Source organism: Haemaphysalis longicornis, unplaced genomic scaffold (genome assembly GCF_048455015.1).
Source record: "Haemaphysalis longicornis isolate Haplotype H1 unplaced genomic scaffold, Haemaphysalis longicornis Haplotype H1 scaffold_2, whole genome shotgun sequence".
In the NCBI taxonomy this organism is placed as follows: domain Eukaryota; kingdom Metazoa; phylum Arthropoda; class Arachnida; order Ixodida; family Ixodidae; genus Haemaphysalis; species Haemaphysalis longicornis.
Window position 1 is genome coordinate 244,455,850 of NW_027526295.1, and position 13,994 is coordinate 244,469,843.

Consider the following 13,994-nt stretch of genomic DNA (forward strand, 5'->3'; position numbering starts at 1 on the left):
CGTAGTAACACTGCGAGCCCTTGACACTGCACCTTTGCTCAACATAGGCGCTCCCGAATTCATTACCGTCCAACCGTTCCGGCAAGCAGCGTCAAAAAGTGTTTAACTCTTAGTGTGCTCTTTACGCTGCCACAAGGAGAATCGTATCGTATCAGCTAAAGTTCACTGCGAACACGTGCGGTGCGGGGGTGGCTCATACGGTGTCCCGGAGGTGGTCCACATCGAGGGCCCCATCACGAGGAATACAGGAGGCAATGCACGCCACGGGCGCACAAGCACATGCGCACTCCCCCGACCTCGTATTTCGTAATTTGTGCATCGACAGGTGAACCAGCACGACTCTTGAATCCCCTCGCTCTATCTATATACCGCCAAGCAAGTGAGCGCCGTCGATCACTACGCTACCATACGACACCAAAGGACGTAGAATGGGGCTAGTTGGGGATGCTTCATACTGAATTGCGCAAACTATACAGACGAATAGGACGCTAACAGGACTGGGACGAGGCGCCTCGTCCCAGTCCTGTTATCGTCCTGTTAGCATACCCTCGGCCACGCGCGCGATGACCTCAATATTTCTGATAAAGGCTGTTTGCACAGTAGAACTTGTGATTGTAGCCCGACATAGAATTTTAAAAGGATCAAAAGCACACACGGAATTCGTCTCTGATGATTGTTTTTGCATACGAATCACTTTTAGCTCGTCTGAAGAACTCGTAATTACCCCACCACTAAAACAGATGAGTATCCTTAGAGGCAAGAAATCCTGTAGGGCGAGCGGTGCGTGTAGTTAGGGTAGTGCATGCGCGCGTGTGCGTGTTTGTGGGTTCGTTTCCGTGACGTGCCTTAAGCCTGCTCAGTAATGACAAAGGCGGAAGCCACGGCGCACTCACAGTGCTCTCGGTAGTGGCTGCAGGAGGGCGGCGGCTGGTCACCTGGCGCCGCAGTGGTGGGCGAACGTGAGCCTCTGCAGCAGCAGCGACACTAGGAGCGGCAGCAGGAGCATCGAGCAGGCGGCCGCCGACGGAGGCACGGCGCCCGCCGTGAGCGCCATGCCGCCGGCGTCGTTCTGCACCGCAGCCAGCCTGCGGTGGCTCTCCAGGACGTGAACCAGCACCCAGGTGGCGTTGGCGTTGGCCGGCTTGCAGGTGTAGTTGCCCGAGTCCCCGGCGTCCACGGCGGGCAGTAGCAGCCGTGAAAGGGCCGTGCCGTTGCGGCCCTTGGCCACGCTCACGCGGCCGCCACGCTCGAAGTTGATGAGCCGGCCCTGGTGGTACCAGAACACGAACGCCGGCGCCTCGGGGCTCTCACTGATGCTGCACGTCAGGTTCAGCGCCGACCCGGCCTCCACATGCAGGTCGGGACCACCCAGGATCTTCGCCTTGGGAACTGCGGTTATATACGCAACGGGGATTGGAGGAAACTGCGCGTGGAAGAGATTCGCAGATAATTTGACCACGTAAAACTTGCCACTTCCCAGACGTTGTGGTCAGCAGCCTCAGCGTGCGACAAATTGCGAGCAACAATATGTCCGAACTGAGAAAAGGAACAACCCGGCAGGAAGAAGCACGGGGACTTGGGTGCCATCGAGGGCAAAAGACACGAGTGGGTTGACAGATGGTTGACATTTGGTGGCGGAAAGCAAGAGCAGCTCTGATTTCTCTAAAGCAACTTACAGGCATGACCAGGCAAAGAATTGAGCAATGAGGTGACATTCCCCTGCTGCGGCGACACTGTGTCACAGACCATATGTAGAAAGACGTGGCGGATGCAGAAACAGCGTCGGCAGGTTTCTTTGCCGAAGCACCAGCTCAACCCGTTGCTCGCTTGCACAGCGAACTTTCGTGATTACGAAACACTACAGAAGAACCTGAGGCTCTTCGTAACATCGAGGCGAAGGTTATAAGCACGAGCGGGACAAGATTAGGACTAAATAAATAACGGCGGGTTCCTCAGCATTTTGAGCCTGGCGCAATTTGGATGCACGAGAGCAGGGCGGTACCCCAACCCAACGGCTTTCTCCATGACGTTTGAAGCCATTTACGTTGGTGCCGTCCTGTCTCCTTCCTTTTATGGAGTATTCGTCTACTGTTCTGCCCTTCAAGATGTTCAGCAGCCTTTAGTAACAAGTGGTTATGCGCAGTGATCGCGTTTCTATGCATACGAGCTACAAGTCACTTACCGACAACGCGCAGCGAGACGACTTGTCGGAGGGGCGGGTCCGAGTTGACGAGGCATTCGTAGAGGCCGGCGTCCCTGAGTTGTGCGTCGCGGATCTGCAACGCCCAGTTATTGGAGAACTGCATGTGTACCGTTTGGAACCGCTCGTCCGACGTGTACCGCGTCAGCCCCACGGTCAGCAGGTGGAAGTCCCGCAATCGGATCCACGACACCTGTCATGTAAAAGGCGGAGGAAACGGGAGGCAAAACAGGGAAAGAAAACAGAGTCCATGAGTACTCGACACCGAGAGTCAATACATAAGCTTCCGCATAGAAAGAGTGCCCCTAGCGAAGCACATGCGCCCAAAGTGTTAGTGAAGACCGGACGAAAAGGTAGCCCAGCGCAAACATCGGCAAACTGAGTCATAAAAGGACAGACCGCGTAATCGGCAAGGTTGCAGTCTGTCGTTAGAAAGCCAGAGGAATGAAAACAAGATCAGCCACTCGCTATGGCCATTTGCTGGCTGAAAACTGTTGCCAGGCTCATTTGACACTACTGAACGCACATCACGTGTGCAGGTCCCATTCTTGCCTGTCCATCGGTATTTCCGGGCGCGAAGTTGTGAACGACGTTTCGCATAGCAAAAACACTTGCGTTATTTAGCCAGCCCGCTCCCCTCCCTTTTTTTTCCCCCGATATCACATATATCACCAGGCAAAGGCCTTTTGCGTACGCGAAATTGCAATTCGATATAAGAGAGCGGTAGAAATGAGAACGAAACCAAGAAAAACGTTGAACCTCCCATCTGCTTAACGTTTCGCTAGTGTTAAATCGGCCTTCGGCATGGGGTGTGCCAAAACAGCTCATCTTCTACGCAAGCTCTAGCGCTAACTGAATTTTGAAGGAAACGATGTTGCACTGCCGTAGCATTCTTAAACGGCGCATTGAGCGAAAAATCAGGTGTTGACGCTAGCGTCTGTAGAGGCTCCTAAATGTCCATTGGCTGGTACGCGTTTCATAGTGCGTGCTTCATAAATAACGCAAAAAAAAGGAAAATGCGGCTTAGGAATAAAGCACAAGGAAATAGTGCGCGGGCTTGCGCAGAGGCACGTACAAAAGTGGATTGTGCATCTAGTTAAAAATTCTGCAGAAATTCAAAGAGTTGTCTACAAATACGTAGCATTCTTATGCTAATGTCTAGAGTGTGAGTTCTTTGAAGGCAAATATGGCTATCAGCAGCGAAATACGTTGGATTATTTTATTCTCTTTAAGTGTTCTTTTGTATCCGTTCACCAATGATGTAAGCTCATGCCAGTATAGCAACGAAGTGTTTTTATTCACTAATTATGTTGTTTTTTTTTTCTAAGATGCAGGGTGTACTGCGGAGCTGGTCCGTTTAGACGGTTTTTCATTCGTATTTCTAAAGTTTTCTGCGGTCGTTTTCTTTATTGTTGCTTTTTGGGGGGAGATGTATAAGATGCGTATTTTTGATTTTGTCAGATTATTTTTGTGAAAAATGTATTTTTCTGCTTTTCTTATTTCTTGGTTTCACAGTTCTGTCCAGCCAAATGCCTTCATTTGCGCTATTATGGCAATTACAGGTGTTACTTCCACCAAATCTTCATTTTTATGGAAATTCAGGGTGTTACCCGGTCCTGGCTCTTGGGGTAGTCGGCAAAGAACGCTACGCAGTAATAAACCGGTTTCATTTCAGCAGCTGGCGAGCCTATCTTCATACTTTTACAGGGACGATACATGCTCCGGCTGCTTCTGCTCCTTTCACCAGACAGCAGTCACCAGACAGCCGAACCTTCACCCATGGATGGAGTGGAGCTTCCTGCGGTCTTCCATTGGGCGCTCAGCGGTCTTTCAATGGGGTGTTATTGCACTCGCGTCCTTAAGTCATGAGAAGAAATCGTGTCTTCGGAAATTTCATTTTCGATCCCTCTTTATTTTCTCTGTCCAGGTTGTTTGTGCCGATCAAAATAAAAAAAAAGATGGCATAGAATTTCATGACAGCAGGTGCCATAATGCAGCCCGCAAATTTTTAAACTGCCTTATCGTCTCGTTTGACGATGGCTGGCATTGAATATTTAACAGGATTGCGCTAAACTTATTTGTTACAGCTGCCTTTATGAAAACACTCATGCTCGAACTGGAAAGGATTCTAAGCAGTTGTTCGCACTGCGAAGTTTCGATTTCTCAGGTAAACAAATAACGAGCCCCGTGCAGTAATGTAGACCTTTATTATCTATGCAGGGCCCGGTTCATGTTCTCGCGGTGAGTAGTCAATGAAGTTGCGCAGGTCAATTCCACTGACAGCGTTGTATACGTATGACGAATGGAATGGACGTAGGTAATGGAATTTTTAATTAGGTTAGAGGTCAGTCGAGTGTGAAATATAACACGCGAAATTAACAAATCCATAAACATACAGTGGTCTGTCAAACTTTTCATTTGCAATATTTACATCAGGGAAGCACACATGCCAGGGACTATATTAGTGTAGTGGGTGTTGTGGTGATAAACCAGGGTCATTAAAAAATTTCTTAGGAAAACCGCTTATTTGTTCCGGCGGGAACTTCACACGAACACCGCATTTTGTAGTCTATTTTATTTAACACAAAGAACGCGAAGGACTCCCAGTTGCTTGTATAGAAACTAAATAAAAATGATTTTCGCTTACTGGATAGCGATGGCGACATTTGACGTTCATGACCATGAATGGCTGAAAAAACGTTTATTAGGAAGGGGAAGGGAAGCAAAAAATTGATTGATTGTAGGGTTTAACGCGCCGACGCAACGCAGGCGATGAGGCGCGCCGTAGTGGAGGGTTCCGGAAGAATTTTGACCACCTGGGGATCTTTAACGTGCGCCGAAATCTCGTACACACGGACGTTTTTGCTTTTCGCCTCCAGTAGAAAAGCTGCCGCCGCAGCAGGAAATCGAACCCGCGTCCTCGTGCTCAGCAGGGAAGTAAAAAAGTGTGTTTAGGAATATAATCAGGGGTTCCGGGCTCCAAACTCAATGGATGCTGTCTTCGGCCTATCTATCAGTGAGTCCTGATCACTGAGGGACGAGCGGGCCAGGGCCGCCTCATATATGTCTCTGTTGAAGTGGTGTGTGTGGCGTTTCTGTCTCCGTGCCATATCTGCGGATAAGCCCAGGATGCGCGAAATAAAGTGGATACTTATCCGCGTTACTGACAGTTTCTATGTATGGCTGGCTGATTTTTTTCCGAATATAAGCGGCCTTCGCGACTTCAGCATGCGAACGGAATGCGTGAAGGTGGTTCACAGGAGGAACTAGACAAATGTGGTGGCAAAAGTTTAAAAAAAACTCTTTTCGTTGCCTCTCTAGGATGGTCACAAATAGGTTAATAAGAGAACATACGAATCGCAATAATATATTACCAATACCACTGAACGTTAACCAAACCAACACCAATAAACGTTAACGTTTTTTTTTTTCTCATCTGCTTCCGGATAGTCTGTTGCCTGGTGTGCCAGATTTCCCAACTCTCCGAAATCGGGCTCGCGATTCTTTGTTCATTCTTCTGGTTTGCCATCGTTCCACTTTTATTGTATATGCGCGTGACATATAAACGCCGAGTGCATTTTCAGTGCGAGACCAACTTTAAGCTGCAAGTGCACAATCCGCAACAAGTGAAAATTCCGAGTCTTACAGCCATACAATGCTCAGCCACTACCAATTCCGCGCAGGAGACAATCCCGGCAGGATTTTGTCGAGAAACCTAGCGCAATGAGTAAGCTATTGCTGTGCACCACAGTTTTTATGAACCGATTATGGCTACGATCATTGTAAAGTAATAAAAACTACCCCATCAGCAGGTGCAGTGGTTTTGCAGCAGATTCACTGGATTCCCCTTTGCAGGGCCATTTTTTCGAGTGACGTTTTTTGCACAACTCACTTTAGGATGTACTGAACGCATGTTCATGGCATACGATGTCTTTCGTCTGGTCAATAAAAGCAGCACGTGCCATCATTACGGCTTTCAAGACGGTATCAGGAGCCACGAGTGGAAATACATCAAAGCGTTAATAGGGCTTCGAGGGCAAAGTGGTCATTGGAAAGCGGGGACCGCCAGCGCACGTGGAGCTGATCTGTACAGATTGCACCTCCAAATGTTCATGTCATGCAAACGCTTTACAATACGGCCACCTGTCATCGCTTCAGCATGGGCAACTTGTAAAAATGAGGGCTCAAATACAAGGTAAAAAATGTCTTTGCATTTTTACATCTCCAGCTAAGATGGATAAAAAAGTCCGTTTGTTTAGCAAAAGTGCGTACGAGTCTAATGGTTTTGGAATATTGTAAGTTCAACATTCTGAAAAAGACCCCGCCTACAAGCAGGGGCTCATACCCCAAAAATGGAAAGGCACAACCATTTCGGTGATAGCTGTGTTTATATTTTCCCTTTAGTCTTGAAATATCGAAAGAAGCCAGGAAAAAAAAGTTTCACGCAGCAAATACAATATTAAATAAAGCTGACTGTATTGGGCATGGTAGCTTATGAGGACTGTTCTTAAGTGAAACTACCCAGTAAATTGGCGAGCGTTGACTGGTGAGATAGTTGGTATTTTGACATTGTCTACCCAGAGGAGGGGCTCGCAAACAGCGCTATGTCAGCGCCTTTGTGTCCTGTTCCTGTGCGCTGTGCACAAAGAATACCCAGGTAACAACGGAACAGAGACTGTACGAGGCACCCCAGCACCGTTCGCTTTCTCCTATATTGTAATGCTCCGTACAGACCGAATATCAAGAATTGGGTGAAAACAAAAGAAAAACATAAAATGAACGCAGGATTCTATTTTTCTCTGCAAGTATTCTGCTGCAACATCGTAAAACTCACAGGAAAAGTTTTCTGTCCGAATGCTAGAAGATTTTATGATATAAAGTGGGATATATAAAGTGGTACGTCGCCTGTTTGCACGCAAGCATACTTCTACTTCATTTACCACGTATCCTGTGTTTCCATGTAATTAGTGAAACCCATAAGTACCCCTGAAATCTGTAGCAGACCCAGAATCAAGACAAGTAGTTACAGTGAGTTTATCCCAGTTCGCTAACAAGCTTTTGTTAACACATGACGTGTTTTCTGGGGAGCAGGGACGGTTTTAAGTAGTAAAAGTGGTACCAGTGCCTCGGAATTATGTGTCAAGCAGTTTTGCTTAAAGTACACGTACACCCAAGACGTAGTGCACTTTGTAAAATATTCAGGTTTCAAATATCTTTTTTTTATGTTGGTTGTAAGTAATATTCATTTAAAGGACACATGTTGGCGTACTCACCATTCAAAATATACAATAAAGGGAATAGACACATTCAGGGCAATGTAACGACTCACAACGTGAAAAAAATTTCACAACTAAAGCTCCACCGAGCAACGTGCTCCCGGGGCAACGTGCTCCCGGGTTTTTAATCGAACCTTATATGGTTATTGTTATATAACTTTTTTTTCATGTCTACGAACCAAATGCCACGTGTCTTTGAAGCTCGAAGTGTTGGAAAACGAACGTCCCCCAAAAAAGTCGCACGCCGTTCAGAACATTCATTTGGACATCAAGCACATACGTCCGATAAATTGGGCACGCAATTTGAGTAGAACATGATGGGCGCCATTTTCGAGATTAAAAAGAGTTCTACCCTCATTGTCATACGTCTTATCACATGAATACGCATTTCCAGTAGAATCTTTATTAATAGGCACTACTTTCAAGACCATTGTAGTCTCAAGTAGATAATAAGTGTTTCCCAAAGGTCTGCTCTGTGCGACCCAGGTCGGCAGTATGTTCGCACCATCCGCTCTTTATCGCAGTTTCAAGTGATTGCGTGTCTAGCTTCCGCTGGCGTCTCGGGGCACAGTTCTCATCGTCAAGACATGTTGTCGTTTTCCATCTTGAATTTCACTTTTTTCCTGTTATCGTAGTGGGAATGGCTCCGAACTCAAGCTTCACTATTATTCCACCTTCACTGAGTGGAGTAGCTCATGAAATCTTCTCTTTTTTTTTTTTTGCTCGCCTTTGCTCGAAATGTTGGCGGATAATGTACGTTGTGTCAATTAAGAGCAGTTTTGTCAATGAGCACACGTGAAAAGTAAACTTTTACAACAATAAAATGTTTTTTTTTTCTACAGCTTAAACTGAAAAAATCAAGATGCCCTGTCACCGCGCTGGAGCAATCCATGTTTAGCAAATGCACACGCATTTCCCTTGCTCTTCCCGCCATAAATAAGGCAGTTTCTGTTGGTAAACTGCGCTAGAGGGTAACCAAGAAATGCTCCGTTTATTGTAAGTATGACTACGTGCACAATGAAGGGACAACAAGCCTTGACCCGTGACAGCCCAAAAAAGGTTACACAAAGTGTAAGGAAAAGATGAACGTGTATCCAGACAAAGCAAGCAATGACTGATAGGACCATAATCCATCACCACAGAAAATGGGACAGAGGGCTAATCAGCAGATTTCGGCAAAAAAGCGTTACAGCGTGCAAGACAGATTTAAGCGAAGGCAGGGCGATGTCCAGGTTTGCGCAGACATGTTAAAAACGACAAACAAAACCATAACGAAAAGAAACTTACAATTTGTCGGCTGGCCTTCTGCAATAGAAAGGAAGACACAAATACAAATCAAACAAAGGCGGTCGGTTCAAAATAAGGATGCAAAGGTAGTTGCGTAACGTAAGCGAAAAACTTACGCGACAAACAGCTAAAACAAGGTAGCAAGGTTCGTAATAACCCCACAACGACACTTGCTAAACAATAGAGACGAATAAGTGGAATGATATATATCGGGAATGGCGTAGCAAAAAGGCGAACCCAATTTTTCTGCCCTTCGTAGAGTTTTGAAATATCGACCCCGATTGAATTTTGCACGACCAGCTACAAACAGCGCGCTTGAGGTGCTGCTACCCGACACTGCCGCGGTCCTGCGGTATCCCTGTGTTCTTGGCGAAGCTATTGGGTGTCGCAAAGATGGTGCAACTCACTATACTTGCAGGTCAGTGGAGCCCTCCGTACAGCACAGGTTATCGTACTACACTGCCAACAGGTGTTTCGTGCGCCTCTTCCAACGCGACTAAGGTTCTTATTTCGAGGCGACCCAGGTGAGGTAAAACCTGCGCCTCTTTCTTGTGTGGAAGCGTACAAATTTCCCGCAACATGGATAATTGTGTTTTTTTTTTTTAACAGCGGAGCTGTTGTTGCCGGCCGTAATGTGCGCAGCGTCATCAGAACACACGGGGTAAAGCTGCGTGCACACTGGCGTCAAACTTGCCGTGCCGCCCTTCCGACGGCCGCCAGCGGCGACGCTACGCAGCCTTCACCCCTAGCGCAGGCGACGCTGGGGGCGGCAGACGCTTTGTGCTGCCTCAAGGGGGCAGCACAAAGCAGCTCGCGCTACAGACGCCCAATCGGCGAAGCCAGTTGCCATCGGTTCTAGCGCGTGCTGACGCGTTCCACTTGGGGAGAAATGTGAAAGCCTGCGGACAAAACGATCCGGGCCCACCAGTCATGCTCATGGAGCAAGACGACGATACAGATGGATATGACGATGGCTAGCACTACCACAGTGAAAAGCGAAGACAGCACATGTAAATAAACAATTGAAAACCTAGTGCCATGTATGGTGGTATGTCCTTCAGTGCTTACATAAAAACAAATCCTCCAGCTTCTCTATGGTTCAAGCCTTGCGAGAGTTAGTCCAAGCTTCACCATTTTTTCTGGAAGCCGCACAATTTATTTTTATTCTGTTGCGTTATTCTTGATTTCTCTTAAGGCATGAAAATGAATACTTTAAGTAAACACGTTAAAGAAGCCTTTTTATCCAGTGCATTCATTCCAACTTACATCCTATTGTCAAAAAATACAACAAGCCTCTGTACAGCTTTTCTATAGCAAATACAAATGTTTCGATTGCTTGCTTGCTTGTTTGATCGTTCGTTTGTCTGATTGATTGATTGATTGATTGATCGTTCGTTTGTCTGATTGATTGATTGATTGATTGATTGATTGATTGATTGATTGATTGATTGATTGATTGATTGATTGATTGATTGATTGATTGATTGATTGATTGATTGATTGATTGATTCCACTACCGCATTAGCTCTTGAAATGAGTACCCACAGGCGTGAAACACGACCTATAAACGTTGATAGTGCGTGTAAAGCACATTTGCAAAAACAAACCGCCGCCAATGAAACCTTATGCAGTCGACTCCCGTTAATACGAAGTCCACGGGGACCGCGAGACACTTCGAATAAACCAAAATTAAACACGAACATGCAACACAAAGCACAGAAATAGCATTGCCATAGTACGTAACACATCTCGTCGCCAAGTATACTGGACGACACGGGTTGCAATGATAGTTGAAACTTATCGTTAAAATCGAACCCTGAAGCGTAAACCACACAAATTGCTCTCACGGCGCCTCGCGTAAAAAAAAAAAGAAGAAAAGATTGAGGGCTTCCAAATAGAGAGATGCGTACGCTCTAGCGAGTCTCAACTGATCCGCCGCTTTAACAACTGTGCGTTGCCTAGGTTGCGATGGCGCCGATATAGTAGAGAGCGCCGGGCGGTTTTGGCGCTTGAAAAGTATGGATTTTATTGTGAAACGACGGTGATCTCGGTGCTTTTTATTCGAAATAACTTCCAATTAGCCGATATAATGTGGTTTAGCTTGGAATGATTCTGCAATCGCTTGCATTGCGCATTAATAATGCCTGGACTAGCTCATCACTTCTAACTTACCGAAAATTTTAATTAAGCGACATCGAACTATGGAGAGTCTACCGTTCTTCTATAGTTTTTATTTCCGTAGTTAAACGTCATTCTGGAGAACTTGACCAAGTCGACGCGGGCAAAATCACCCGATCCCGAACACACCGTTTGTACCGGAGTAAGCAATAGACAACATTTTGCAATTAACGCGAAGATGTCCGTCCGTCCGTCCATCCGTCCGTCCGTCTGTCTGTCTGTCTGTCTGTCTGTCTGTCTGTCTGTCTGTCTGTCCATCTGTCCGTCTGTCCGTCCGTCCGTCCGTCCGTCCGTCCATCCGTCCATCCGTCCATTCGTCCGTCTGTCTGTCTGTCTGTCTGTCTGTCTGTCTGTCTGTCCGTCCGTCCGTCCGTCCGCCCGTCCGTCCGTCCGTCCGTCCGTCCGTCTGTCTGTCCGTCCGTCCGTCTGTCCATCCGTCCGTCTGTCTGTCTGTCTGTCTGTCTGTCTGTCTGTCTGTCTGTCTGTCTGTCTGTCTGTCTGTCTGGATACTATTCCGCCTATCCTACCACGCAGCACCCTCTCCGCTCCCCCTCCCACCCCTCCCGCTCTCCCGCTCCCCTCTCGCTCCTCAAATAATGACTTAAATGGAAGTTGGCTCAATTCAATCAATTTTTTTTCTTCCTTCGCATTGCTTGCGCGCCATCTTTCGAGGCCCTTTGTTCCTATTGTACTTAACAGCTGGAACCGACAGCTTTTGTTTTAGTGCTCACTTTTATGTCGCCTCTCTTGGACACCGTTTTTAAAGTTTATTTTTTTGCTGTCGTAAAAACCCACCCAACGTCCATTATTAATAAAAGAATGCTGGTACTTGCGGATGCGTGCGCATATTTTGCCTCAAATAAGCGTGAGATTTCCTCCGCACCAAGTAATACGAATTTTTGTGTGTGGACCTGTATGTTAGTAGTTTTAACAGTCTTGCCTAAATCAATATTTCCCTCACCTGTTTCTTGCCGGTCGATTGAATCGAGTGGCAAAGACAGATTGAAATTTTCGTGTTTATGTAGCCCGAGAAAGACCACCGTTAAAAGACTATCAGTTCTTCAGTTTCAGTCACGACCCTGCAATGTCGCGACTGTAACGAAAAAAATTACACCATCTTCCTATGGGGGACCCTGATGAGGCTGCGAAGCATCATGGGGATTCCGTGTGGTTCCATTGTGTTGCCGTTATGTTGAGTGATCTGGTGTTTAGTAGCGCCAGAGGGAATTCCGCGTCCGGGTCCACACCGGTGGCAAAGGCACGCAAGCACTGTTGTGTTACGGTAAGTAGGCGGTGGTTCTCGAGGCGCCGAAACTCGTCCCTCGTGTTCTTGTCGACGTTGTTGTCTCTGTGGTAGAATCGGTAGTCTCCGTCAGCGTTGGTGAGGTAAAGGTTGTTGACGTAGGTTCAAAGGCTGAGAGCAACGTACACGCCCTCCTCTTCGCAGCTTTGTCTTCTTTTCCTTCTTCTTCTTCAGTGGTTCCCCTACGGGAAGATGACGACGGTGGTTGAACGCGAAGCTATCTCGTGATGGATTCTTTGGTGGGCCAATCCCTAGGGGCATCCTGCCACAATCATCATCAGAGGCGCTGCGGACGGGGCATGGAAGCGGGACATCCCCCCGAGCAAGAGATGCTTCGCATCTAAAAGCAATCACGCTGCGAAATTTGCCGCATGTTTCAATGGTGGTCGTTACGGGATGCCTTAATATTTGGCAGCAGCCACTCGGGCCGGGGCTGGAAAGAGCAACAACATTTACTGCCTCGGCACAAGCACGTATGTACGCAAAACTTTGGCCATAGAAATTTGGCCGCACAATTGATGTTGTTGCTGTAAGGTTCTTTTCGGTAAAAGGATGGAAAGTTGGGATAGTGGGGGACTTTTAATTATAAACAGTAGAATTTTTGCCCTGTTCACGATATGAGCTTTTAGGCATTCACCCTTCCGATAAAGCCGGGCTTTTCAGCCACAGGTAAAAAAAATGAAAACGGAAGACAGTAGAGGCGTTATGCATGTTTTCGGGACACCAAGGCGAAGGCATTAGCACTTCATCTCGGTCGCTAAGTGCTGGTGGAATTGCGTCGTTGAGAAGTACTCCCTACATTTTCGACAGGCGCAGTAGGCACTAAGCGACGTTACGCAATACAAGAAAGAAATCGGTTTCGGCCTATTACTCTGCACCGGTATTTTTTTCCTTGTCTCTTTCTTTCTTTGCGTCTTTCCGGAGAAGGGAGGATGGGAGAAAGCAAAAGGAAAAACGCAGGAACCTCTCTTCGAGGCAGTTGGATATGCAAAAAAAAAAATGCAGTTGTTAGTTGGCGCCCCAATGAGTAGAGCCCGTTTCCTTCAGTGTGAAAGTAGAGGCCTTTCTTGTTTGTGCAGCGCCCTTTCCAGCCTGTTCCTCATTTTGCCTCGTCTTAATGTGAGTTTTATACTTTTGAGCGCACAGAACCAGCTTTCCCGATTAGGTGTTCCAAACTTATTTGTATCAAACTTCGGTGTTCGAAACTTAACCCACGCCCGAACAATTAAGTCAGCAGAAAAACGTTGTTTGGTGTGCTACTAAGCTGACCTTTGACTTGCGTACGACTAGTTGCCCTCGTATTCCCGTTATTGTTTTCTAGAAAACACACATATCCCTTTCAGTCTGGGAACATATGGTTATCCCTTTCAAGCTTTGAACTTTTTTTTTGAGTAAAACATTTTTGTTTTTGAGTTTTCTTAGAGTATTTAGAACCGCATGAGCTTGTAGAAAAAACAAATTGACGTGGTAGTGCAAGTATTTATATATTTTACAGACGTGGCCTCTAATTAGGTCATCAGGGAATCAAAACTTTTATTACGAGCGAGAATATTTGCGCGTTTTTTTCTAAACTGTGCACACAAACGATGAACAAAGTGTGAGTTCAAGTAACCGTAGATCTACACACATCTTGTCGAACAGGATTTTCGTTTCCCTACCCGCGCTGTCGTCAGCCTCATCTTCAATCAAGCTTTTTCTCGCGTCCACCTCAGCGAAAACCATTAAAAGGTAATGTTTATCGTGAGAGGCA

General features: G+C 46.7%; 1 protein-coding gene across 5 annotated transcripts in view; it reads right to left on the reverse strand.

The window, feature by feature from the left end:
* Positions 1-13,994, reverse strand: part of LOC144170290 (basigin-like) — a 323,955-nt gene that overhangs the window by 16,413 nt on the left and 293,548 nt on the right. For 3 of the 5 annotated variants that reach the window (XR_013322597.1, XR_013322595.1, XR_013322594.1), the window contains 3 exons: positions 8,764-8,781; positions 2,183-2,393; positions 894-1,389 (listed from right to left, as the gene is read on the reverse strand). Coding sequence is in view for 1 of the 5 variants with exons in the window: in XM_077699985.1 (XP_077556111.1) it covers positions 932-1,389; positions 2,183-2,393; positions 8,764-8,781 (687 nt within the window). In the remaining 4 variants the exon portion in view is untranslated. Of the gene's footprint in view, positions 1-891; positions 1,390-2,182; positions 2,394-8,763; positions 8,782-13,994 lie in introns of those variants that run through there. The other 2 variants (XM_077699985.1, XR_013322596.1) reach the window with 2 other exon arrangements.